At 52.0% G+C, this 27,603-nt stretch overlaps 1 protein-coding gene across 2 annotated transcripts in view; it reads right to left on the bottom strand.

Annotated features, from left to right (window-relative positions):
- OLFML2A (olfactomedin like 2A) overlaps positions 1 to 23,267 on the bottom strand; it is a 37,673-nt gene extending 14,406 nt beyond the window's left edge. Inside the window, exons 1-3 of one of the 2 annotated variants that reach the window (XM_039475253.2) lie at positions 23,091 to 23,267; positions 13,413 to 13,676; positions 3,334 to 3,441 (exon numbers count right to left, since the gene is read on the bottom strand). In XM_039475253.2, coding sequence (XP_039331187.1) covers positions 3,334 to 3,441; positions 13,413 to 13,676; positions 23,091 to 23,186 — 468 coding nt within the window. In that variant the 5' untranslated portion in view covers positions 23,187 to 23,267. The remainder of the gene's footprint in view (positions 1 to 3,333; positions 3,442 to 13,412; positions 13,677 to 23,090) is intronic. The other variant, XM_039475254.2, reaches the window with a different exon arrangement.
- Positions 23,268 to 27,603: the final 4,336 nt, after the last annotated feature.

Raw genomic sequence — 27,603 nt, 5'->3', positions numbered from 1 at the left:
GCGGTCTCCTTGAAGACTTGGAAACCCGGGGGCCCTGGCAGGTATCAGTACCAGGTCCCCAGAGCTCCAATGGATCTGGGATTCTTTCATCTGAGTCTACTTTTCAGTTAAAGCAGGAGAGACAGGAGTCAGAGGCAGAAAGCACCAGTCTGGTCAGAAGCTGCAGAGCAACGGAACTATGGGTCCAGAATTTCATTTGTAGAAATTGTTACAGAGGAAAAGATAACCTAAAAGTGAGTGACATCCAGTCAGCGCTGGGTGACTCAGGTTCAGGGACCAAGAGGCAGCAGGCAGGAATCGGATACCCTTGAGTTCAAATCCTTGCTCTCTACTTCCTGGGTGGGCAACTTTGGGCTAGTAACTACTTCTGCAAGCCTCAGTTTCCCTGCCTGTAAAATGAGCTAAATGGCAGGGTCACTGTGAGGACCAGAAAGCCTATGGAATATGAAAGTGCATTTTAAACTAGATTCCAGGGGTCAGGTGCAGTGGCTCATGCCTGTAATCCCAGCACTTTGGGAGGCTGAGGCGGGAGGATTGCTTGAGCCCAGGAATTTAAGACCAGCATGAGTAACATGGTAAAGCCCCATCTCTAGAAAAAATACAAAAAAAATTAGCTGGGTGTGGTGGTGTGTATCTGCAGTCCCAACTACTTGGGAGGCTGTGGTGGGAGGATCGGTTGAGCCTGGGGGGTTGAGGCTGCACTCTACCCTGGCCTACAGAGTGAGACCCTGTTTCAAAAAATCAAACGAACGAAAAAACCACAAAAAAACACAAAAAACAACACAAACAAAACCAAAAAAACTTGATTCCAATGACGACAGAAGTCAAAGGGTCTGACTGATTTTCTCAGCCTCTTCGCTACTGACATCTGCCACACAGCGGTTGGCTTTTGGGGACTGTCCTGTGTATGGCAGGATGTTCAGCAGAATCTCTGGCCTCTAACCAGTAGAAGCCCAGTAGCATCCATCCTGTCCCCCGCCTAAGTTGTGACGACTAAAAATGTCTCCAGCTATTGCCAGCTTTCCCCCGGGAGCAAAATCATACCTGGTTGAAAACTGCTGGTGTCAGGGAGGGGAGCAGAGGGAAGCTGAGACACCGAGTTGCTGCTGACCCCCAGGAGAAAGCCAGCCTCTCCTGAGTGAGGCTGTTCTCTCCACCGCCTCCCAGGGTGAGAAAAAGCTTTTTTTTTTTTTTTTTTGATTTTTTTTTTTGAGACAGAGTTTTGCTCTTGTTACCCAGGCTGGAGTGCAATGGCACGATCTTGGCTCACCGCAACCTCCGCCTCCTGGGTTCAGGCAATTCTCCTGCCTCAGCCTCCTGAGTAGCTGGGATTACAGGCACGCACCACCATGCCCAGCTAATTTTTTGTATTTTTAGTAGAGACGGGGTTTCACGATGTTGACCAGGATGGTCTCGATCTCTCGACCTTGTGATCCACCCGCCTCGGCCTCCCAAAGTGCTGGGATTACAGGCGTGAGCCACCGCGCCCGGCCTGTTTTTAATTTTTACATAAGGTTATCACCACGGTTAACAGAAGCATAGCACAGGGCCGGGCGCGGTGGCTCAAGCCTGTAATACCAGCACTTTGGGAGGCCAAGGCGGGTGGATCACAAGGTCAAGAGATCGAGACCATCCTGGTCAACATGGTGAAACCCCGTCTCTACTAAAAATACAAAAAATTAGCTGGGCATGGTGGTGCGTGCCTGTAATCCCAGGTACTCAGGAGGCTGAGGCAGGAGAATTGCCTGAACCCAGGAGGCGGAGGTTGCGGTGAGCCAAGATCGTGCCATTGCACTCCAGCCTGGGTAACAAGAGCGAAACTCTGTCTCAAAAAAAAAAAAAAAAAAAAAAAAAAAAAAGAAGAAGCATAGCACAGAAAACGTGAAACAGAAGATAATTAAAAAGTCATTTCTCTGTGGCTGTGGAAACTCTCTGGTTTGTTTCAGGCCTAGCAAATGTACCCTCCAGATCCTTTGGCTCAGAGTTACATGAAGTGGGTTAACATTTCCTGAGGTGACAAGAGGAAAGATCAAAGGAGAATAACTTCAGAGCCAGCAACAGGAGAGCCTGGCATGTACCAGCTGCCCAGGAAATACTGGCACACAGAAGAAATTCACCAAGTGTCAGCTTTCTCCGCTGCTTCCCAGGGCCTGGACAATAGTAGGTACATATCAAACACTGTTTGAATTACTTAAAGCCGCTGTGATCCCAACTCTGGGGTGAGGAAGGGGTTAATCTCCCACCCTGGGGCACAGGATGCCCAGGTGCCCCCTCCTCCTGAAAAGGAAGCTGGGAAAGGAAGCCCCCACACCCGCTCCTGGCAGCTGTATGTCCCGAGACTCCCAGTGGCTCCCAGCAGAGGCCGGATACAGGAAACAGGCGGAGGTGAGGCTATGCCAGCAGAGATGCAAACTTCGAACCTGCAGCTCGGACCCCTGTGCTCACCCCACTCTGTCCTTGTCCCCAAGGGCAGTCCTGGTCCCCTGCCCAGTCCTACAGCACATTCACCCTGACCAGGGCAGGACACATAGCACCTCTGCCTCCACAGCAGCTGGGCACTGGCCTAGTGGGTTTGGTCAGTCCTACCATGTTGTACCAACCCAGGGGGCACTCTAACAAGGTATCTTATTTTTTATTTTGAGACAGTCTTGCTCTGTCGCCCAGGCTGTGGCACGATCTGAGCTCATTGCAACCTCTGCCTCTCAGGTTCAAGCAATCCTCCTGCCTCAGCCCGGGTAGCTGGGATTACAGACGTGCCTCACCATGCCTAATTTTTGTATTTTTAATAGAGACGGGGTTTCACCATGTTGGCCAGGCCGATCTCAAACTTCTGGCCTCAAGTGATTACAGCCACCACCTTCACCATGCAGGAGAAGGAGGTTGCGGTGAGCGAAGATCGCGCCATTGCACTCCAGCCTGGGTAACAAAGTGCCGGGATTACAGGCGTGAGCCACTGCACCCGGCCACTGAGCCACCATGCCCAGCCACCAAGGAATCTTGTTTGAATGGTACCCCCAGAGTTTTGGGTCCTGATCTTGGTGCACTGAGGCCAACTGCAAGTTCCCGCTCCCTCCACACCCCTTTCATACAACCAACAGGTGCCTCAGTTTCTCCAGCCAGACTTCAGCTTCCTGGAGGCCCTTGAGCCAGTTAGACCTCTTCCCCAGAGGCTGTCCCCTGTGGCCCGCGTTTCCCTCCCCCAACTCCTGGCTGGAGGCCAGCTTCCCATGGTCACCAGGGTGAAGTCTGGATTTCCTGGGCCCTCTTCGGACAGTGCCCTCAGCCCCCAGCACCACACACTAGCCCGGCCTCTGGCGGCAGCCCCGCCCTTACCTCTTCCAGTGTGTTCATCTGGGAGGCCACCTTGTGAACATAGGCGTGCACCTTCATCAGGTCCATGCTGTACAGGGTGCCCTCCAGGAGATCCACCATGGACTGCAGCTGCCCGGGGAAGGAGGATGGTTAGAGAGCACAGCATGTGGCCAGCTAGGCACAGAGGGTAAAAGGAGCTCTGCTGCAATTAAGAACTCCAGAACCTAGCTGGGCACGGTGGCGTGTGCCTGTAATCCCAGCTACTCAGGAGGCTGAGGCAGAAGAATTGCCTGAATGCAGGAGAAGGAGGTTGCGGTGAGCGAAGATCGCGCCATTGCACTCCAGCCTAGGTAACAAGAGCGAAAAAAAAAAAAAAAGAACTCCAGAACCTGGGCCAGGCGTGGTGGCTCACGCCTGTAATCCCAGCACTTTGGGAGGCCGAGGTAGGAGGATCACCTAAGGTTAGAAGTTCAAGACCAGCCTGGCCAACATGGTGAAACACCATCTCTATAAAAATATAAAAATTAGCCGGGCATGGTGGCATGCACCTGTAGTTCCAGCTACTCGGGAGGCTGAGGCAGGAAAATCGCTTGAACCTAGGAGGCAGAGGTTGAGTGAGCCGAGATCATGCCTCTGCACTCCAGCCTGGGTGACAGAGTGAGGCTCTCTTCCAAAAGAAAAAGAAAATAAAATAAGAAAGAACTCCACAAGCCCAGAGCCTCAGAGTGGCTGGCATGGGCCCTGAGCACTCAACAGACCCAGCCTGCTAATAACCACAAGAACAGCCACAGGTTCATCTTCTGAGCCCTTACCACGTGCCAGGCACTGTGCTGTGGGTTTTAATCATTGTAACAGTCTCATGAAGTGTGTAGTGAGCATTGGCGGAGCTGGCCCGGATCTTCTGAGATCCTTCTTACTTGTTTTTGTGCCCATCCCTGGCCTCTATGTGCCTGCTGTCCATCTGTGACTCTCTTCAGAGTCGCTTTGCCTCCAGAGTGCCAGGGAGTATCCGTCTTCCTGCAGCTGCCCTGAGGCAACGACCTACTGACATTGACATCTATACTTGTGGCTCACTAGCCCCAGTGGAGATGAACTGAGCCATTGTCCCTCCTCCAGAGCTCCTCTGGGGATGTGACTGAGGCTGGCACTTTGCCCAAGGCCACACTCTCACTTGGATGCCCTCTTCTCCCCACCCTGCTTCTCCCACTTCATTGCAAGTTTCTCTGGTGAGTATTTTCTTTTTTCGTTTGTTTGTTTTTGAGACAGAGTCTCACTCTGTCACCCAGGCTGGAGTGCAGTCACATGATCTTGGCTCACTGTAATCTCCACCTCCCGGGTTCAAGCAATTCTCTGCCTCAGCCTCCTGAGTAGCTGAGATTACAGGTGTGCGTCACCACGCCCAGCTAATTTTTGTTTTTTTTTTTTAGTAGATACAGGGTTTCACCATCTAGGCCAGGGTGGTCTTGAACTCCTGACCTCGTGATTCGCCTACCTCGGCCTCCCAAAGTGCTGGGATTACAGGTGTGAGCCACAGCGCCCGGCCTTGTTTGTTTTTTCAGAGACTCTGTCACCCAGGCAAGAGTGCAGTGGCACGATCACAGCTCACTGCAGTCTCAAACTCCTGAGCTCAAGCAATCTTCCTGCCTCATCCCCTGGAGTAGCTAGGACCACGGGTGTGCATCACCATGCCTGGCTAAGTTTTTTTTTTTTTTTGTAGAGATGAGATCTTACTGTGTTATGCCAGCTGGTCTTGAACAATGATCTTCCCACCTTGGCCTCAAGTGATCCTCCTGCCTCAGCCTCCCAAAGCACCGGGATTCGAGGGATGAGCCACCATGCCCAGCCCAGGAGTACTTTCAAAATAAATCACTTGCACTTGAATCTCTGGCTTCAGAGCCTGCCTCTAGTGGCCCAAACTAACACCAGGTATGGACAACTTTCACCCTCATTTTACAGATGGAGAAGCTGAAGTTTAGAGGTGGGGAAGTGACGTGCCCAAAGCCACTCAGCTGTTCAGTGGCAGAACCAGGAGCAGAACCTGAATTCACATAAATCCACATCTCTTTCCCAACACTTACCCGGCAGGGGAGATACCACGATCGCTGTCTCTTTCCTATCATGCTTTACGGCTCCTGTCTCATGGTCAGATGGGGAAACAGCAGCCGAGAGATGGGGAGGGCCTTGCACAACAGGTCAGCAGCAGGACCTGGAGCAGCCTCGGGGTTTCCCTGGCCCAGCCCGGGGCTCTGCCCTACAGCCACCACTCCCCCTCTCATCTCTGTCATGCCTCATCAGGATATGACACTCCCTCCAGATGGCCAAAATGCCAGTGTCAGGGAGATGTTGGCACAAGGGGCTGGTTGGGAAACGAGCCTTTCCTGGCTTCTTGGGAAGGGCAGTTCCTCGGGCCCACCCTCCCGTTCAGTCCCGCCCTGAGCCTTCTGGCATTTCCCAGGGCCTGCAGAGGCCAGTGCTCCTGTCTGGTCCTGGCCAGCTATTTCCAAAACAGTTTTACTCCCACCTTCTCAGGGGGTACTCAAACTGTTTTAAGCCAGGGAGCTTTTCTTTGAGCAGAAGTTGATCTCTAAAACAGTGACAGTGGGCGGGGGGTGGGAGGTGGGGGGTGGGGGTGGGGTGGTGGTGGTAGTGGTGGTGGGAGGCTCTGCTGGAAGCAAAGATAGGCTCAGAGGCTTCTCTGCTCTCCCACAACCTTGCTTTGGCCCCGAGGGTCTGGATGGGACCCCTAGGACTCTATGGAATACAGTTTGAGAACCATACACAACCTTCTGTGCCTCAGCTTTCTGCATTGAGAAATGGGGCAATAGGGCTGTGGTAAGTAGTAGTGTCTGGCCGGAGCTCAGCACTGCGTGGACACAGAGAGGGCTTCGTGAAGCCCAGCAGCACTGATTGCTCCTCCCAGAGGCTATGCGGGAATTTCCCAGCTTCACGCTCCTGCCTTCATGGCCACCAACACTGGCTTTGGCAAGGGTCCCTCTCCCTCAAGATGACTCCCTGTGGCTCCCCACTGCCCACATGTGTCTTCTCATCTCCTGAGGCTGGCATCTGACCCCTCTGTGATCTGCCCCTGCCACCCTCCTCCAGGCCAGCAGGTGCTTACTCAGCCAGGCACTGAGGACGGTGATGAGCAAGACAACGTGGGGCACCCCGGTCCTTCACAGGCTGCCGACGACACACAGTGACACCTAGGTCCAGAATCAGGGGCACAGGTAGTGACACACAGGCACCCAGATCATTAATGATGGGGCACAGGTGTGGATCAGGAAAGAATGCCAGGAGGAAGTTCTGTTCGGGCTGAGCTCTGCAGGAGGAGCACTCATTAGGCAAAGATGCCCAGAAAAGGCCATGCCGAGTAAAGGGAGCAGCCTGTGCTGTGAATGGGAGGAAAGGAGAAACGTGGCGTTTCCATCCATGCCACTCAACGTGTGATCTGCTGACGAGACACTGCTTAACACCAGCCTGCGATACAATCATTACAGAAAATGGGAGTAGGTTTTTAGGAACTTTTGTAGCCCCTTGACAGAGCAATTTTATATCTGCTGACCCTCGCGATAAAACGCTAGATTTATCTGTGCATCGCCGGCTTGCTTTCTCTCTTTCTTTCTGGCTTGCTTTTTTGAATTAAATTAAATTTTTTTTTTTTTTTTTTGAGATGGCGTTTCACTCTTGTTGCCCAGGCTGGAGTGCAATGGCATGATCTGGGCTCACCGCAACCTCCAATTCCCTGGTTCAAGCAATTCTCCTGCCTCAGCCTCCCAAGTAGCTGGGACTATAGGTGCGTGCCACCATGCCTGGCTGTTTTTTGTATTTTTAGTAAAGATGGGGTTTCACCATGCTAGCCAGGATGGTCTCGATTTCCTGACCTCGTGATCTGCCTGCCTCGGCCTCCCAAAGTGCTGGGATTACAGTTGTGAGCCACCGCGCCCAGCCTGGCTTGCCTTCTCACCTGCCTGCCTTCCTTCTTTCCTTCCTTCCTTCCTTCCTTCTTTCCTTCCTTCCTTCCTTCTTTCCTTCCTTCTTTCCTTCCTGCCTTCCTTCTTTCCTTCCTTCCTTCCTTCCTTCTTTCCTTCCTTCCTTCTTTCCTTCCTGCCTTCCTTCTTTCCTTCCTTCCTTCCTTCCTTCCTTCCTTCCTTCCTTCTTTCCTTCCTTCTTTCCTTCCTTCTTTCCTTCCTTCCTTCCTTCCTTCCTTTCTTCCCCACTCCCTTCCTTTTTTTTTTTTTTTTTTTTTTTTTTGGGCAGAGTCTTTCACCATGTCACCCAGGCCGAAGTGCAATAGCACAATCTCCACTCACTGCAACCTCCACCTCCCAGGTTCAAGTGATTGTCCCGCCTCAGCCTCCCAAGTAGTTGGGATTACAGGTGCCTGCCACCATGCCTGGCTAATTTCTTATATTTTTAGTAGGGACAGGGTTTCACCAGGTTGGCCAGGTTAGTCTCGAACTCCTGATCTCAGGTGATCCACCTGTCTCGGCCTCCCAAAGTGCTGGGATTACCGAGCCTGGCCTGCCTCATTTCATTTTTCTAATAATTCATTTGTATAGCATTTTACAAAAGTATTGGTTCTTGACAGACCTTCAATCTTTTTTTTTTTTCTTGAGACAGAGTCTCACTCTGTCACCCAGGTTGGAGTGGAGTGGCTTAATCTCAACTCACTACAACCTCCACCTCCCAGTTTCAAGCAATTTTCCTGCCTCAGCCTCCCGAGTAGCTGGGACTACAGGCATGTACCACCATGCCAGCTAATTTTTTTGGATTTTTAGTAGAGATGGGGTTTTACCATGTTGGGCAGAATGGCCTCTATCTCTTGGCCTTGTTATCTGCCCACCTTGGCCTCCCAAAGTGCTGGGACTACAGTTGTGAGCCACTGCACCCGGCCCAGACCTATAATCTTATTTAAAAAACTGGCCTCCCCCACAGGTAGCTTGAGAATCGCTGCGCTACAGGAAGTCACAGGTGCTGGTGTGGCCAGAGAAGAGAGAAGGCCGGTGCCACACCTACCCCACTTACCATCACCCAGAAATGCCCTCCTTTCCTCTCTGCCTGAGGGACTCCTATACATCCTTCAAGGCCCAGCTCTATCCTATCCCCTCCTTGGGGCTCCCACAATCCCTGGGATGTCCCCGGCTCAGCACTGATCACACTGCCACTACCAGGGTCAGCAGCTGTGTCCTCACAAGCCTGGGGACCCCTCGAGGCAGCAGCCATGTCTGGTCCCATCAGGAAGAAAAAGGAGTGGGGAGGTGACAGGCACCCTCCAACTCCCAGCCAAAATAAGGACAGTAGTCAGGCTACTCAAAGTGCATTCATGCTGCTGAGGACAAGCGGCAGCTGGAGTTATTAGCTTGACGGAAAGGCTGGGATAGAGACAGGGGTTCGATAAAGGGTAGGTGCCCCAGCCCCATCCCGTGGGCTCCCCTTAACCTCCTCCCTTGGGGGATGCTTGCAGAGTTTGTTCTGTTGAGAGAGGGGAAGCCAAGCTGAACAGGAATTCCCAGCCCAGTTTCCCACTGCCTCTGCTGCCTGCTCCTCTTGGGGATCGCTGAAAGTGTACCCACTCCTACCCCTGGGGTATCAGTGAGGCAGCATATCCTCTCTTCCTCCTCCAGCCCCACCTGCCAGGTCAATCCCCCATCACCCTACCCCAGTTCTTCAGATCCAGAGCCACGTGGCAGCTGTGCGCTGAGAAGGCCCAAGGGACTGTGGGCTCCTGGCTGAGAAAGCAGTCTCATGACCCTTCAGTGGGCAAGGGACAAAGTAGAGAATTCCTGGGTTCAGATCCTAATACGTGGCTCATGCCTGAAATCCCAGCACTTTGGGAGGCCAAGCCTGGTGGATCACTTGAGGTCAGGAGTTTGAAACCAGCCTGGCCAACGTGGTGAAACCCTGTCTCTACTAAAAATTCAAAAAAAAAAAAAAAAAAATTACCCAGTCATGGTGGCAGGCACCTGTAATTCCAACTGCTCAGGAGGCTGAGACGAGAATCACCTGAAAGGGGAAGCGGGGTGGAGGTTACCCTGAGATTGTGCCATTGCAGTCAAGCCTGGGTGATAAAGTGAGACTCTGGTTCAAAAAAAAAAAAAAAAAAAAAAATCTTAGTACTGCTTAGAAGCTGTATCATCTTAGGCAAGTCACAGACCCTCTCTGGGCCTCAGATTCTCCCACTAGTAAAGCTGGTAGCATATGCCCCCTCTCCAGAGGGGTGTAGCAAGGATTCAATTAGCCAAAAATTTAATTGGCCAGTGTTTATAAATAGTTTTTCATGTCCTCATGTCAAGCATGTGTATAATTCAGTTATCAAGAAGTTGACTTGAGCAGAAATTGGGTTTGTTTCTGTAACTGAAGACTGGCCATGGGCCTGGGTGCCTTGAATCCGCAGGGTCCTAAGTGAGACCCAGGGAGACAGAGCGATCCAGGGGCTGCCAAGCTATCAAGATGCCACTTTGCTGAAAATTCATTCCCCCAACTCCCCGCCCAGTTTTGACGACTTGGCATCCATTCAGGTGTTACAAAACCCAAACTGAAGTTGAATTTAAAGAAAACATTTGGCCGGGCGCGGCGGCTCATGCCTATAATCCCAGTACTTTGGGAGGCTGAGGCAGGTGGATCACGAGGTCAAGAGATAGAGACCATCCTGGTCAACATGGTGAAACGCTGTCTCTACTATAAATACAAAAAATTAGCTGGGCATGGTGGCGCGTGCCTGTAATCCCAGCTACTGAGGAGGCTGAGGCAGGAGAATTGCCTGAACCCAGGAGGTGGAGGTTGCGGTGAGCCGAGATTGCACCATTGCACTCCAGCCTGGGTAACAAGAGGGAAACTCTGTCTCAAACAAAACAAAACAAAACAAAACATTTTTAGCCAAATGTTGGGAGACAGTTCTTCATGGATGTCTTGCTTTTCTGGGTGACTAGCTGCAGAAGCATTGATTGCTCTGCGCTGAGCCATCTAGCTGCACAGTGAAGAGCCTTAGAAAACAGAGCTACTGTTTCCTTCCAGAGGAAAGGGCAGGCATGCTTGGTGCCCATTATAAAAGACTCAGATTCTCTCTCCAGTCGCTGTGGCTCACGCCTATAATCCCATCACTTTGGGAGGCTGAGGCAGGCAGATCACGAGGTCAGGAGTTCGAGACTAGCCTGGCTAGTGAAACATGGTGAAACCCCGTTTCTACTAAAAATACAAAAATAAGCTGGGTATGGTGGTGTGTACCTGTAATTCCAGCTACTTGGGAGGCTGAGGCGGGAGAATTCTTTGAATATGGGAGGCGGAGGTTGCAGTGAGCTAAGATCATGCCACTGCACTCCAGCCTGGGTGGCAGAGTGAGACTTTGTCTAAAAAACAAACAAACAAAAAACAAAAATCAAACAAACAAAAAAACCTCAGATTCTCTAACCTCGGAGCTCCTCACTGTAACACACCTTATTATACACGCAGGTGTTATCTCACCCTCACTGCATTAGCCCATGGCAATTGGAGCTGGGAAAACCAGTGTAAGAAGACATAGATTTGCTGTAATAAAGTGCTTTGACTTTGAACCAGGAGGCTGCATCTTCTGCCAGCTTCCATTAAACTGGAAGGCTAACTTACTAGCTTACAAGTAGGGTAAGATTTCAGACCTTTCACAGTTTCTGACACCAAACAGGCAAAATATATATGGTTTGGGAGAAGTTATAAAAGAAAAACGTATTTTCAAAAGACACCAAACTGGAAAGGTGCAGTTGCTCACTCCCGTAACGCCAGCATTTTGGGAGGCTGAGGTGGGAAGAATTGCCCGAGCCCAGGAGTTTGAGATCAGCCTGAACAACACAGCACGACTCCACCTCTACAAAATATTTTTTAAATTAGCTGAGCCTGGTGCAGTGAGCTGTGTTTGCACCACTGCACTCCAGCCTGGGTAACAGAGCAAGACCCTGCCTCAAAACAAAAACAAACAAACAAAAAACCCCAAAACAAAAAGACACCAAACAATCTGGTTCTTTACAAAAAGGAAGACAGGAAAGCAAGGCGGTTTAGAACTCATGCTCTGGACACCCAGGACCTAGGTTCAAATCTTGGCTCCACCAGACCCACCCAGCACCCAGCTGAGCATAGTACAAATGGCATGAAGGTGCCCACCGGCTGTGGGGACTGAGATCTATCCCAGACATGTCTGACCAAGCCTTGGGTCCTTGTGCGGGGGCCCTTGTATGGGGATGTTTTGCCCAGAGGTGGTGCCTCTTCTCATCTTCCTAGGGGGGGCTGAGGGTTTCTTGGTTTTTTTTTTTTTTTTTTTTTTTTTTTGAGACCAAGGCATGGGTCCTGCTGGGGGCCCCGGTATGGGTGTGTGTTGCTCAGAGGTAGTGCCTCTTCTTACCTTCCTGTGGGGGTGCTGAGGGTTTCTTGTTTTCTTTTTTTGTTTTTTTTTGAGATGGAATTTTACTCTCGTTGCCCAGGCTGGAGTGCAATGGCGCGATCTTGGCTCACCGCAACCTCCGCCTCCTGGGTTTAAGCAATTCTCCTGTCTCAGCCTCCTGAGTAGCTGGGACTACAGCATGCACCACCATACCCAGCTAATTTTTGTATTTTTAATAGAGGTGGGTGGGGTTTTACCATGTTGACCAGGATGGGCTCGATCACTAGACCTCGTGATCTACCCGCCTCGGCCTCCCAAAGTGCTGGGATTACAGGCATGAGCCACTATGCCAAGCCTTTTTTTTTTTTTTTTTTTTTTTTGAGACTGAGTCTCACTCTGCTGTCCAGGCTGGAGTGCAGTGGCACAATCTTAGCTTACTGCAACGTCTGCCTCCCAGGTTCAAGCAACTCTGCCTTGGCTTTCTGAGTAGCTGGGATTATAGGTACCTGCTACCACACCTAGATACTTGTTTATATTTTTAGTAGAGACAGGGATTCACCATGTTGGCCAGGCTGGTGTCAAACTCCTGACCTCAGGTGACCCACCTGCCTTGGCCTCCCAAAGTGCTGGGATTACGGGTGTGAGCCACCACGCCCGGCCGAGGGTTTCTAATTTGCACAAAAGTATGGCATAGATTGGAGGCTGTCTGTCATTATGTGAGGTTGGGTAAGTTACCTAACTTCTATCAACCTCAGTTTTCTCACCTCCCCATGAGGAGATGATCCTGTATTGCACAGAATGGTTTCAGAACTCAGAGAAGGCCAGGCGTGGTGGCTCTTGCCTATAATACCAGCACTTTGGGAGGCCGAGGCGGGTGGAACACAAGGTCAGTAGTTCGAGACCAACCTGGCCCCATCTCTACTAAAAATAGCAAAAAAAAAAAAAAAAAAAAAAAAAAAAAAATTAGCTGGGTGTGGTGGTTGGCACCTGTAGTCCCAGCTACTCAGGAGGCTGAGGCAGGAGAACCACCTTAATTCGGGATGTGGAGGTTACAGTGAGCCGAAATCGCACCACTGCACTCCAGCCTGGGAGACAGAGCAAGTCTCAAGAAGAAAAAAACAAAAAGAACTCAGAGAAGGCCAGGCACGGTGGGTCACACTTGTAATCCCAGCACTTTGGGAGGCCAAGGTAGGTGGGTCACTTGAGGTCAGGAGTTCAAGATCAGCCTGCCCAATATGATGAAACCCCATCTCTACTGAAAATACAAAAACAGTTAGCCAGGTGTGGTGGTTGGCACCTGTAGTCCCAGCCACTCGGAAGGCTGAGGCAGGAGAATCGCTTGAACCCCTTGGTGGGAGTGGGGTGGGCAGAGGTAGCAGTGAGCTGAGATCGTGCCACTTCATTCCAGACTGGGCAACAGAGTGAGACTCTGTCTCAAAAATAAATAAAAAACAAAATAAAATCAAAACAAAGTACTGCCACAAAATTTAAATTTAAAATACAGCTAGGTGCCGACGGTTGAATTGGTTTGGGTAAAATACAGGATACTGGAATAGGTAGTAAACTAGCAGATGAATCCTGTCTCTGTCACTGGTAAGAAGTGGCTTCCCCTCAGGGAGCCTCAGCTTCCTTATCTGTGAAATGGGGTGGTCACAGCACCTGCCTCACCGAGTGTGTGGAATTTTCATTGGCAGGACAGCAGGCTCCAGCTCATGATCGGCCCTTACTCCCTCCATCACCCCACCATATCTACCTTGAGGAGCTCGGGTGCCTGTTTTTTGAGTTTCTCCATCTTCCACTCGTTCTCACAGGGGTTGAGCGAGGAGGGAGGTGCAGTACAGGAGCAGCGGCAGTCAGTGCCCGAGCTCACGGTCTCCACCGTGTAGAAATCCTCCACGCGTGCCCGCCCGCTGCGCACCCGGCTGCACGCGTCCTTGCTCAGGGGCCGCATGATGCACTTGCAGCGGCAGTCAGAGCCCTCCGAGGTCATCCTCACCTGGTCCAGGTCCCCAAACACCTGTCGGGAGTGGCAAGGGGGCTCCAGTGAGTTACTGGGCAGTCCTTTGGCAGGGAGGACTGGAGAGATGGCAGAAGCCAGCTAGCCAGCCAGCCCTTGGATGAGGGTGTTTGGTGGGTGGGAGGGGGTGTAATTAGAGGTGGTGGAGGCCTTATAATAGCTGTGTGTGTGCGTGTGTGTATGCGTGCGTGTGTGTGTGTGTGTGTGTGTATTTTTTTTTTTTTTGATACGGAGTTTCGCTCTTGTTACCCAGGCTGGAGTGCAATGGCGTGATCTCGGCTCACCGCAACCTCCGCCTCCTGGGTTCAGGCAATTCTCCTGTCTCAGCCTCCTGAGTAGCTGGGATTACAGGCACGCATCACTATGCCCAGCTAATTTTTTGCATATTTAGTAGAGACGGGGTTTCACCTTGTTGACCAGGATGGTCTCGCTCTCTTGACCTCGTGATCCACCCGCCTCGGCCTCCCAAAGTGCTGGGATTACAGGCTTGAGCCACCGTGCCCGGCCTGTGTGTGCGTATTTTTAAAGACAGGGTCTCTCTTTTTTTTTTTTTGAGATGGAGTTTCACTCTTGTTACCCAGGCTGGAGTGCAATGGCGCGATCTCGGCTCACCGCAACCTCCGCCTCCTGGGCTCAGGCAATTCTCCTGCCTCAACCTCCTAAGTAGCTGGGATTACAGGCACGCGCCACCACGCCCAGCTAGTTTTTTTTTTTTTTTTTTTTGTATTTTTAGTAGAGACGGGGTTTCACCATGTTGACCAGGATGGTCTCGATCTCTCGACCTCGTGATCCACCCGCCTCAGCCTCCCAAAGAGCTGGGATTACAGGCTTGAGCCACCGCGCCCGGCCAGACAGGGTCTCTCTCTATTGCCCAGGCTGGAGTGCAGTGGTCTGATCATGGCTCACTGCAGCCTTGACCTCCCAGGCTCAAGTGACCCTCCCACCTTAGCCTCCCTAGTAGCTGGGACTACAGGCATGCACCACCACGCCCATATAATTTTGTAAAGATGGGGTTTTTCAGGCTAGTCTTGAACTCCTGGGCTCAAGTGATCTCCCTCTTCCATTTCCCAAAGTGCTAGGATTACAGGCATGAGCCACCATGCCATCTTTTTGTTTTGACTTGCTTTTTTTTGTAGAGAGAGGGTCTTGTCTTGCTGTTTTGCCCAGGTTGGAACAATGTGGCGGGATTATAGCTCACTGTAACCTCAAACTCCTGGCTCAAGCAATCCTCCCGCATCAGCCTCCCAGGTAGCTGAGATTATATGTGCATGACACCACACTCAGCTAGTTTTTAATTTTTTTGTAGAGATGTGGTTTCACTATGTTGCCCAGGCTGGTCTTGAACTCCTGGCCACAAGTGATCCTCCTGCCTGGGCAATAAAGCAAGTTCTGGGATTACAATATGAGCAGCCTCACCTGGCTCGGCAATTTAAATATTAATGGCCCTATGAAAAAGTTTGGAGATTCCTCAATAAGTTAAACATAAAATTCCCAGAAGACCCAGTAATCCTATTCCTGCAGGATTATATTATATACCCAAGAGAATGGAAAATGGGTATCCAAACAAAGACTTGGAAGTGAATGTGCATAGCAGCATTATTCGAAGTAGCCACGAGGTAGAAACAACCCAAACGTGCATCAGCTGAATAGAGAAATATTATACAGCCACAAAAAGGAATGTAGGGCTGGGCACGGTGGCTCATGCCTGTAATCCCAGCACTTTGGGAGGCTCAGGTGGGCAGATCACTTGAGGTCAGGAGTTCAAGACCAGCCTGGCCAACATGGTGAAACCACATCTCTACTAAAAATACAAAAATTAGGTGCTGTGGTGGCACATGCCTGTAATCCCAGCTATCTGGGAGGCTGAGACAGGAGGAACGCTTGAACCCGGGAGGCAGAGGTTGCAGTGAGCCGAGATTGCGCCACCGCACTCCAGCCTGGGCGACAGAGTGAGACTCTGTCTCAAAAAAAAAAAAAAAAAAAAAGGAATGCAGTACTGATTCGTGGTACAACATGGACAAATCTTGAAATAGTATGTTAAGTGAGAGAAGCCTGACACAGAAGGCCACATATTGTATGATTCTGTTGATATGAAACGCTGTATCCAGGAGAAACAAGTCCATAGAGACAGCAAACAGATTGGAGGCTTCCCGGAGCTTGAGGGAGAGGGAAATGGGGAGTGCTGCTTAACAGGCATGGGTTTCCTTTTGGGGTGACAGAGATGTTCTGGAACTATTAATAGATAATAGTGATGGTTGCATGATACTGTGAATATACTAATGCCACTGAAGTGTATACTTAAAAATGATAATTTTTGGCCGGGCGCGGTGGCTCAAGCCTGTAATCCCAGCACTTTGGGAGGCCGAGGCGGGTGGATCACGAGGTCGAGAGATCGAGACCATCCTGGTCAACATGGTGAAACCCCGTCTCTACTAAAAGTACAAAAAATTAGCTGGGCATGGTGGCACGTGCCTGTAATCCCAGCTACTCAGGAGGCTGAGGCAGGAGAATTGCCTGAACCCAGGAAGCGGAGGTTGCGGTGAGCCGAGATCGCGCCATTGCACTCCAGCCTGGGTAACAAGAGCAAAACTCCGTCTCAAAAAAAAAGATAATTTTTGTTATGTTTGTTTTACTATGATAAAAATTATGAAGACCTTTTATTGGGTACCTACATCCCAGGTTTCACATGCATTATACTTTTAAATAACACCTCTGGCTGGGAGCAGTGACCCACGCCTGTAATCCCAGCACTTTGGGAGGCCGAGGCAGGTGGATCACCTGAGGTCAGGAGTTCAAGGCCAGCCTGGCCAACATAGTGAACTCTCATCTCTACTAAACATACAAAAATTAGGTGAGTGTGGTGGCGGGTGCCTGCAGTCCCAGCTACTCGGGAGGCAAGAGAATCGCTTGAACCCAGGAGGCGGAGATTGCAGTGAGTGGACATCGTGCCACTGCACTCTAGCCTGGGAAACAGACCAAGACTCTATTTCAGGAAGAAAAAGAAGAAGAAGAAAAAAACTACCTCTGTGTGTGTGTGTTAGGGAGGTGTTGTGACCTTCAAAGCCTTTATCATGGCCTTCAAGGCTCCTGTGAGTCAATACTCTCCCTTGAACTGCTCCTTATTGCCCTTCTCTTTCAGTGACTCTCTCCACTCCAGCCTCAGGGTTTTTGCATATGTCATACCCTCCCCAGAAACTCCTAACCCCTGAGATTTCCATGGCTCACTCCCTTATATCACTTAGTTCTCTGCTCACACGTCACCTCCTCTGAGAAGCCTGCCCTGACTGTCCGCCTCCTGTTACTCTTTATCCCTTCATTTAGTGGCCTGGTTTTCTTTATTGCATCTATTACCACCTGAAATATGAGACCTGTTTTTGTGTTCATTCTGTCTCTCCCATGCCACAGGTATCATTAGTGGGAGGGACTTTGTCTAGTTTCCTCCTATGTTTTCATAATAGTGCTTGCCTGGCCTGCAGTAGGTGCTCTGTAAATATCTGTTGGATAAATGAGCCTGCATTTTGCAAACATGCTAGCGCACAAGGTTAACAGTATGGCATCTGGAGCCTCAATGAGATTGTAGGCAACTTAGTATTTCTGTGTCTGTTTCCTCATCTGTAAAATGTGCTTCGGAATCATGAGGTTGTTAGAAAGATTAAATGGGTTGATACAAGTAAAGAACAGGGCCCAGCACATATTGAGTGCATCTTAAGCATGCACTATTATTATTATTATTATTTTGAGACAGGGTCTTGCTCTGCTACCCAGGCTGGAGTACAGTGGCCTCATCACAGCTCACTGCAGCCTTGACCTCCTGGGATTAGGTGATCCTCCCGCCTCAGCCTCCCAAGTAGCTGAGACTACAGGCATTTGCTACCACGTCCAGCTAATTTTGTATATTTTGTAAAGATGGGGTTTCACCATGTTGGTCAGGCTGGTCCCAAACTCCTGGGCTCAAGCGATCCTCCCACCTCAGCCTCCCAAAGTGCTGGCATTACCAGCATGAGCTACTGTGCCTGCCCCCACTGCTTTTTCTGCAGCCTGTGGAGGCGCAGGGGAAAGTGAGAGGTGGGAAGGGTGGGAGGAGGGTGGCTCTGGGTGGAGGCTGTGCCTTGGGTCTCAGTAGGTGAAGTGTACTCTGGGCCATATCCTCTCTGCCTGTGAACACCGACAGTCAGGCTCAGCGTCCTGTACATTCCTTGGCCTCTGTTAGCGCCCTAACTCTGCCTGTCCTTCAAGACTCCTGGGTTCCCTTCCCTGCTGTGCTGGGACTCCTTGCCACTCTACCCACTCCTCCAGATGGGGTCAAGAGCCTAGCAGGTAGATGTGGGTGTGTTCCGTGTGGCCAGGCCAGGGAAGCCTCCTCCTGGGGAGCCACCCATACTCCCAACACCCACCCGTACCAGCAGCTGCCTCCACATTGGACTGTGACATTACTTCCCTCCTCAGATGAGGTGCTACCTCCTGATGGGGGCAGCCAAGGCTCTGACATGGGCCAGGAGTTGGAATAAGGCCTGTGCTCCCAGTGCTGGCTGCGAGGCACCCAGGCAGCGTTCCCCTTCCTGTGACTGCAACATCCAGTGCTTGGCTGGAGAGCAGCAGAGCACCAGGGGGAAGAGCCAGACCCAAGCTCAAGTCCCAGCTCCCACACCTCCTCCCTGCTTGGCCTTGACCCCTCTGAGCCTCAGCTTCCTCCTCTGTAAAATGGGAGAACCACAGTCCCTTGGTCATAAGCTCATGGTGAGTCTGAACAGAGACAATGCATGCAGGGCCTTGGCATGGAACCTGGCACAGAACAGCTGCTCTCTAAGGGGTACCTGCCATCAAAAATCACTTCTGATAACACTCCCTGCCATTTGCTCATTATTTTCTACCTCTCTGTGCTCTCATCATAACCCCATCTTAGAGAGGAGAAAGCTGAGCATCAGAAAAGACTAGGGGCTTGCCCAGGGCCGTACAGCATGGCCTGACTCCAAAACTTGGCTTACATGTTGCTCCTCCCATGCCTACCCACAGTCACCAGGCAGGGGCTTCTCTTGAGCAACTGAGCTGGAACAGATGAGTCTCTACAGAGGGGGCCCTGGGGGGTGTAGAACCCGGGGCTCCTGCTGGGCCCAGCCCACCCTGCCCTTGCCATGAAGGCTGGAGTTGTGCCAAGCAGGAAAGTACCTGCCTCGCCCCTCATCTCTCCCTGTAGCCTTGCTCAGCACACACGGATGCCAAAGTCCCCAGAACTAGGAGTGGTTTGTGCTTTAAAAAGTACCCAGGTATTTGCAAGGAAATTCCACGGTGAGATGAAGGTGTATTCAACATTTTTCTGCGGAGAGATGGATGACTCTGGCTAGAGCGGAGGAGAGGGCATTCAAGCTGTGAAATGTTCCAGCAACCAAACAGGCTCAACTTGTGTCATCTTTTCTTTTTCTTTTTTTTTTTTTGAGACGGATTCTTGCTGTGTTGCCCAGGCTGGAGTGTAATGGCGCGATCTCAGCTCACTGCAACCTCGTTCTCCCGGGTTCAAGCGATTCTCTTGCCTCAGCCTCCCGAGTAGCTGGGATTACAGGTGCATGCCAGCGTGCCTAATTCTTTTATTTTTAGTAGAGATGGGGTTTCACCATGTTGGCCAGGCTGGTCTCAAACTCCTGACCTCAGGTGATCCGCCTGCCTCAGCCTCCCAAAGTGCTGGGATTATAGGCATGAGCCACCATGCCTGGCCAACTTGTGTCAACCTCCCTGAGAGCACAGTGCGACTTGGGCACCTCCCCTTGGATGCCCAGAGGTACCCCAAACTCAATCCATGCAAGACCAGGCCCAGTGTCTTCTCCCAGCCCCGTGTCCACCTACCCTCTTGCCTAGCCTGGATCTCTGAGCCTCCCTCTTACCCTGGACAGTCGTTTTGTTCTGACCTTTCATCCTAAATATCTCTGACCTTTGCCTCCTGCTCTCCGCTCTACAGCCACAGCCTAAGTTGAGGCCACATTAACTGCTGCCTGGACAATATAGTGGCTTCCTCTATTTGAATCTCCCAAAAGCTCCTCTTCGGTAATCTACGTTACTTTTGCTCCACAAACCTCCATGGATCCCTATTACCTGGAAGAGTTCTTGACTGGGGGCCATGCCTCAGCATTGCCTGGGGGTGTACCTGGGAGCCGGGGTGCCTGGGCCCTCCTCCAACCCTATGATTCAGAGGCTTTCTGGCTCCCCAGGCTACCTGGATGCTTCCTAGAGGCTCCAGAGTTCCAACTACTCAGGCTCCCACTGTCCAGGGTTTTTGAACAACCCCCAGTTCGACTCTTTTGAGCCTCAGTGTTCAAGACCATCAAATGCGGAGGGGCCGCTGAAGCCTCACAGTGCTGGCAGAAGGGATGTGTAAGATTCTGCATGTAAGTGCTTGGCACATGGCCTGGCACACACCATGCTCCTCAGGGCTCTGCTCCAGATGCCCCAGCCAAAAGGAGTGTTGGTTTGAGACCCACCTTGCAGAGAGACCCAGTGGGGCTTGGCCTGGCCTCACAGTCGTGATGTGTAGGAGGACTCCATCACTATGTAGCCCTCGCCTGCCCGAGAGCCTGTTTCCAATTACACCCACAGGCGGAAACTCCCGGAGTGGAGGCAAAGTAACACCTAAACTCCCGGGACTGGCCTGGCCTGGAACAACTGATCCAGCCCTGGACACCACCGCCTGCCTGCTGTAGCCCCTCTTGCTCCCCTGGCTGTGCTCCCACACCCTTGGCCTTCCCTCTGACCTTGGGCCCCCGATCAGCAGGCTGACCAAAGACCTTCTTCCCACCCCTTGATACTGGAGGAAGTGAGGCACCAGTAACCTTTTCACTGATGGGGAAACTGAGGTAGAGATGGAAAATTCTCGGCCACATTCTAAGAACGCACAGCAAGAAGCAGCCTCCCAGAAGTCTGTGGTGCCCTGCCTGGGTGTCATGTGGTTACCTGTCTGTCCATTCCAATCTCTGTGCTGGGCAGCCCTTCGGAAATACCAGGGAAGCTGTGGGGTCCCCCTCCTACTCCCAGCCCTGAGAAAGCACTTCCTTAGATGGAAACTCAAAATCCAGTTTAGGAGAGACCTAGTTATAAACATGAAATGAACACACGTTGAGAGCAAGGAGCTGGCCAAGGAGACCAACAGAGTCCTTGGGGTGAGCTGCCCTGGATCCCTGAATGTACTGGGCCAGAGGGAAGACTGGAGTCCCCAGGAACAGGAAGCCTGAGGAGGGGCCAATTAACCCTTTGGGGCCCTACATTGACTTCAGGTCCCAGGCTGGCTCTCTGAAGGGCTCATCCTCCACCCCAGGGAAAACAGAATGAGCTTGGAGAGGAAGGGAGGGGGCGTGACAGGGGGAGGGAGCGGGTGATAATGAAAACAGCTCTCTCTGCAGAGCCAGCAGGAGTCTGGCTGAGCTAAGGAATGCAGAGTAAATTCACCCATCACTTGATTTTTATTTTTCCCAGCTGGCTGCAGTGGTGTGGGGGTGGGAGGTGTCTGGGGGAGGGCTGTGCTGAGTCCCCCAGCTGTTCACCCTCCGAGCTCTAGGTTGTGCCTCTCCACCCCACCAGCCCCAGCTTGTCTGGGGACAGTTAAACACTACACCCCCCACCCCACCAAACACACACACAATCTAGCAAGTGTTTGGCTGACTCACTACATAAACAGGGTGTTGGGTTTTCTTTGTCTTTGCTTTGTTTTGAATGTGAGCCCTCCCCCACAAGCTCTACAGCTCTTTGCACAGAGGATGCCCAAGACCAAATATCCCTCCCAGCTAGAGATCCCAGCGGTGACAAGGCACCAATCTGGTTATCTGGGATTTTCTGCTCACTTGTCCTCGTACCTGAGCCAGATCAGGTAATCCCAGAGGGCCCCATATGGAAGGAAGGTTGGGGAGACATTTCTCAGATGAAGAAACTGAAGCCCAGAGACAGACAGTGATTTGCCCAAGGTTACACAGCAAAACAATAGCAGAGGAAGAAGTCCAGACCATAAGCCAGCTGCCTCTCTAAACACCCTCACCTTCCCACCTGTAAAGTGAAACAATACTCATTCCCTCCTTGTCTCTGGAGTACATGGCCAGCATTGCACATGGCTGCTTTCATAACCTGAGCTGAATCAGACTGAGGGTTGGCCAGTGCCCACTGCTCATATACTCACCATGTGGCTACTGGCTTCTGTCTTTTATCTGCCCATGGGCAGGACACACACGTTCTGCTAGGAAAGAGGCTGCAGAGATATCAGAAGAATCCACTCTTTTTCCCTCATGCCCTGTGACCAGGGCTCTCATCCTGCTCCTCACTGTCCCCGAGACCTGTCTTCAGGGAGTCATTTCCTTTTTTTTTTTGAGACAGAGTATTGCTCTGTTGTCCAGACTGGAGTGCAGTGGCAAAATCTCGTCTCACTGCAAACTCCGCCACCTGGGTTCAAGTGATTCTCCTGCCTCAGCCTCCCCAGTAGCTGGGATAAAAGGTGCCTGCCACCGTGCCCAGCTAATTTTTGTATTTTTACTAGAGTTATTTAGAGTAACTGGAACTACAGGCGTGTGCCACCAGGCTGGCTACCGGGTTTCACCATATTGGCCAGGCTGGTCCTGAATTCCTGACCTCAAGTGATCTACCTGCCTCGGCCTCCCACAGTGCTGGGATTACAGGTGTGAGCCACCGCACCTTGCCATCAGGGAGTTACTTCCAGAACACCCCAAGTGCTGTGGTGCTAAGTATTTTACAGGCATGACCACACCGAATCTAGAGATCATCAACTGCAGGGAGTGGGTCCCAGGATTCTTCCTGTATCTACAGGTGAATAGACGGAGGCTCAGAGAGGTGATGGCACCGGCCGAGAAGCGGATGTGTGATTGAATCCAGGTCGGCTTGACACCAGAGCAGATTCTCTTAGCCACGGCAGAGAACAGCTCAGGTCACTTCTGGAGCTACCTAGTCCTCCAGGGGGTGCCGGTCCCTGGCAAGAACATCAGAGGCCCGGCGAGTGGCCAACCCCGCTGCATTCGTGGGGCAGAGGGGACTCCGAGTCCCCAGCCGGCCCTGAAAGCCGTGGCGCAGGCCTGCTGCAAGCCTGGGAGTCTCTGGGTAACAGTTGCCAGGGGCTTCCCCCCACGAACCCAGAGTCTGGCCAGCACTCTGGGGAATCCCCCGGCCCCTCCGGGAATCGGACCCGGTCCCAGCGCCCCTTCCTGAGGCCCCGTCCGGAGCATCCCTACATTTCCAGCGTTTCTTCCCCCACGCGCTCCTCTCTCCCGGCCCCTGCCCAGGCGGCTTCCGTGCTAAGTCTCAGGTCCGGTCTTTCCCGCTCCCGGCTCCTCCACCCCGGCCCCGGGTCCCTTCCCGGGCCGCACCCCCGCCACAGCGCCCCCTCGCGCCCCGCTCCCCGTCGAGCCGCGCGGGTTCGAGGGGCGCGCGTACCTTACTGTCGGCGCGTGCGGGGCGAGCGCTCAGCAGCAGCAGCGGCAGCAGCGGCAGCAGGAGCAGCGGCCGGGGCGGGAGGGCGGACGCGGCCATGGCGCCACGGGGACGGCGGGCACGGACGCTGGGAAGCTCGGGCCACACTGCGAGCTCAGCGCCACCGCCCGCTCCGCCTGCCCCGCGCCCCCCGCCTGCCCCCTGCTGCCCGCCCCGCGCCCCTTCCAGCAGCGCCGGGGGCGGAGCTAGGGCGGAGGGGGCAACCCGCCCCACCGCGCCCGCCGTCCGCTGGGCCTCCCCGCCGTCGGGTGACTCTCCGAAAGGCACCCCTGCCCGCGCTCCAGGGAGGATCTCGCTGACAGCCCGCAGGAGCAGGGCCAGGGGGAAGCGTGTGGGCTCCCCGCATGGACGCAGGTCCTGTTCAGAGAGCCGTGGGACCTTGGGCGTGTCCCTCCATCTCTGTGTGCCTCAGTTTCCTCATCTGTAAGATGGGGGACTCGTGCTTTCCTTTTGGAGTGGTTGCAAAGTTCGCGTGAGAGATGGATATTCCCAGGGCATGTGAGCCCTTGCGCTGTCCGATACCACCATTTCTGGAGAGACAGGGTCTCACTCTGTTGCCTAGACTAGTCTCGAACTCCTGGGCTCAAGCAATCCTCCCACCTTGGCCTCCCAAAGTGTTGAGATTACAGGCATGAGATTACCCAGCCGTACCCTTTTTTTTTTGTGATTGGGTCTTCCTCTGTCACCCAGGCTTGAGTGGAGTGTTGCAAATACGTCTCACTGCAGCCTCAACCTCTTCAGCTCAAGCTATCCTCCTGCCTCAGCCTCCTGAGTAACTGGGACTACAGATGCATGCCACCACGCTGGCTAATTTCTGTATTTTTTGTAGAGATGAGGTCTCCTATGTTGCTGAGGCTGGTCTGAAACTCCTGGGCTCAAGCAATCCAGACACCAGGGCTCTCAAAGTGTTGGGATTTTAAGTGTGTATCACCATGCCTGGTCTCATTTTCTTCACAGAATGTATCGCTCAATGGGACTGTCTTTCTTGTTGGTATGTTCCCTCGTATTGGGGCATGACTTCCCAGGGCACATTCTTAGTTTCTCTCCTTGATAGAGCTCAGCAGTTCTCCAGGTGTGGTCCTTGGACCCACAGCCCCCGAATCACCTGAGAACTTGTTAGAAACGCAAACTCTTGGCTGGGCTTAATGGCTTACACCTGTAATCCCAGCACTTTGGGAGGCTGAGGTGGGTGGATCAGGAGGTAAGGAGATGGAGACCATCCTGGCTAACACGGTGAAACCGTCTCTATTGAAAATACAAAAAATTAGCTGGGTGTGGTGGCACTTGCCTGTAGCTCCAGCTACTCAGGAGGCTGGGCAGGGAGAATTGCTTGAACCTGGGAGGCAGAGATTGCAGTGAGCTGAGATCGCGTCATTGCACTCCAGTATGGGCAAATGGGCAAAAGAGTGAGACTCCATCTCAAAAAAAAAAAAAAAAAAAAAAAAAAAAAAAAAAAGAAGAAGAAGAAAAAAATGCAAAAAAAGAGTAAATATTGTGTATGTTCTTATGGACATAGACTATCTGAAAAAAAAATGCAAAAATGCAAGAAGTCAGCATTGGTGGTTCTAGGGAGGAGATCCAGGGAGTAAGAGTTTTCATTGAATACTTGTTTGCATCCTGTGGATTTTGTAATGTGTGTGTCCTATCTATTCAAAAAATAGACAAAATGTACTTAAACGAAGCAGGCAGGGATTCCCTACCCCGGCCCTTTCTCTGAACGCAGCCTGGCTCTGATTCTAGGGAGGACAAGAGCAAGGCTGCTGTCGCTGGAGGAACTCTGCCCCTTACTGGCCGTTCCCCCACATTACCTGATGATCTCCGGCTGCCGCCTCCTCATGCCTCAGCTCCTCAAATGGGCCAAGCCCTGATCTGGCCTTGGGATCTTGGCACATGCTATTCCTTCCACCTGAAAGTCTCGTGGCCTCCCAAAGTGCTAGGATTACAGGTGTGAGCCACCATGCCCGGCCATTCCTGCCTCGTTCTTAGCTGTGTCCCTGTCTGGTCCTGCCTGTCTGCTGCTGCTGGCCTCAGGACCACGCCCCCTAAGATCCCTCCTTATCCTTAGATACATTCCTTTTCAGATCTTTTGTCTTGAGTCCCGCAGGTGGTAGGAGAGTCTTTTTCATGTTTTTCTGAGCCTGTGCCCACATTTGTAAACTGGGGGGAAAGTATTGATTTCTTAGGATTGTTGGAAGAAATGTAGAGAAGTTAAAAGGCAGGTGCTGGACTCGTACTGGGAGCTTACTTCATAGGCCCTCTATGGTTAGGACAGTGGCCAGGGTCTCAGCAGTCATTTCCTGTGCTTTTCTCAGTTGTGTGGTATTTAACTCTTCCCAGAGGCGCTTTCAGAAGACATGCATCTGAGATTTAGGACCACTCTTTAAATAACATTAGTAACAGGTTCCATTTATTAGGCCAGACCTTTAATTGCTTTGCACGCATCGTTTAATTCTCATAGCATTTCTGCTAGGTAGCAACTATCATTATTACCATCCCCTCTTAGAAAACAGGAAATAGACGCTCAGAATTCTCTCACTCAAGGCTAGCTGTTTTTGTTGTTGTTGTTGTTGTTGTTGAGACAGAATTTCACTCTTGTTGCCCAGGCTGGAGTACAATGGCACAATCTCGGCTCACTGCAACCTCTGCCTTCCAGGTTCAAGCGATTGTCCTCCAAAGTAGCTGGGATAACAGGCATGCCGCCACCACGCCCGCCTGTTTGCATTTTTGGTAGAGATGGGGTTTCTCCATGTTGGTCAGGCTGGTCTCGTGATCCAAGCCCCTCAGCCCCCCAAAGTGCTAGGATTACAGGCGTGAGCCACTGCACCCAGCCAGTTAGCTGTTTTTCTTCATTCTTTCACCTAGTAATTATTTATAGAGAGCCTACTGTGTGCCAGATCGGTATTCAGCATTTGGGGTTATGAGTGGGAATAAAGGGATGTGACTAGTCAGGCGGGTGTGGGAAGGTCTGTGGAAGGGACAAAAGAGCTGTAGTCTGAAGGATTGGAGGAGTTATTTCCAGGGGCTGAGCATTTGGCTGAACTCTTCTGCCCATCTAAGAGGGTTGACTTAGAATCTTCATCAGCTACGGAAAGCCCAGGGCTGTACGTTCCTGCAGTGCCACTTAGACTCCGATAGCATCTCCACGGACAGAGAACTCACCACCTCCAGAGCCTGTGACAAAAAGGGGGATTCCCAAGAAAGGCCAGATGGTCCTGACATATTTTAGAACCCACAGCTGAGGGAATGGCAGGCCGCCCTCTCTTAGTCACAGGGTTTGGCTCCTGAAACACTGCTACCTAGCAGAGGGGATCCAGCTGTCCCCTGGTGGAAGGAATTAAGGAAAACGCTACTGAAGAATTATTTGAACAGGATCTTGAAAGATGAATAGGAGTTTGAGAGTGGGTCGGATGAAGTCAGCCGCGTTCCAGCTTGAAGCAGCACAGGGTTCAGGTTCTGGTGTGTGACAAAATGGAGCTGGAATCCCCGTCACTCCTGGTGGACTTCATCAATGTTGGATAGGGACAATATTGTTGGTGCCTCATAGAGGAAGTATGAGGTTTAAACGGCAGAGCGTTAGTGTAAGTCTCCCGGAACAGTGGTGGGCACAGGGTACGAATGAAATACTGTAAAGGTTCACCAGGGTTGGTAAGGTCCAGCTGTCCGCCAAGTGCAGCTGCGACCTGCGTAGCAGGTGAGGGAAGGTGTGTGGTGAGAAATATGGCCAAGGGTCAGGCCAAGCAGGAATGCGAATGCCAGGACGAAGACTTAAAATTAGGCAAAAACGGCATAAAAGAGCTAAGGGACTGGTGTGGGGCGGATGGGGACCGGAGAGGGCGAATGAGTGGCCAGCGAGGAAGCTGCAGCATGACCCATCAAAGCAGAGGCGAGCAAAGCACCAACGTTCTCCTTCTTTGTCTTCAAGCGGGCCAGGTAGGGTTTAGACCCGGGGCGGCAGCCGCGAAGACCTTTCCCGAAGGGGTCGCCGAAGGCGGACACCTCGGCGGGCTCAGTGACCAGTGGCCGCGCGCCACCTGGTGGCCGCAGCGGGTGGCTTCGGCTGGGGGCCGCAGAGCCGCTGCAAAATTCGGGATTTTGCTTCCGGAAAGCTTCGGGAAACTGAGGTGGAAGGTGCAGGGGTTCGGGATCTTCCAGCTGGACCCCCTCCTTATTCCAACCCTCTTTTACAGATAGGGAAACTGAGTAAAGGGGAAGGAGAACAAGGCTGGGTAAGGGATCCCTCTTAAACGGAAGGTTTCAAGACACCTGGCGTCAAGAGCCTTTAATAGCCCCAATGGCCCGGAGCTTAGTTTGCCCATCTGTTCCATGGGCAGGGGTAAAATGAAAGAGAAGGAGGGGAAACTTTAGTCTTTCCCGCCCACCCGGAGGTAAAAAGGCTTTAAAGGCTACCCCGGAAAGTAGAGTTTTATAGATTCCATTTGCATACGAACGCAGTCAC

Source organism: Saimiri boliviensis, chromosome 2, assembly GCF_048565385.1.
Source record: "Saimiri boliviensis isolate mSaiBol1 chromosome 2, mSaiBol1.pri, whole genome shotgun sequence".
NCBI classification, from domain to species: domain Eukaryota; kingdom Metazoa; phylum Chordata; class Mammalia; order Primates; family Cebidae; genus Saimiri; species Saimiri boliviensis.
This window is presented reverse-complemented; position numbering and strand designations above follow the sequence as displayed.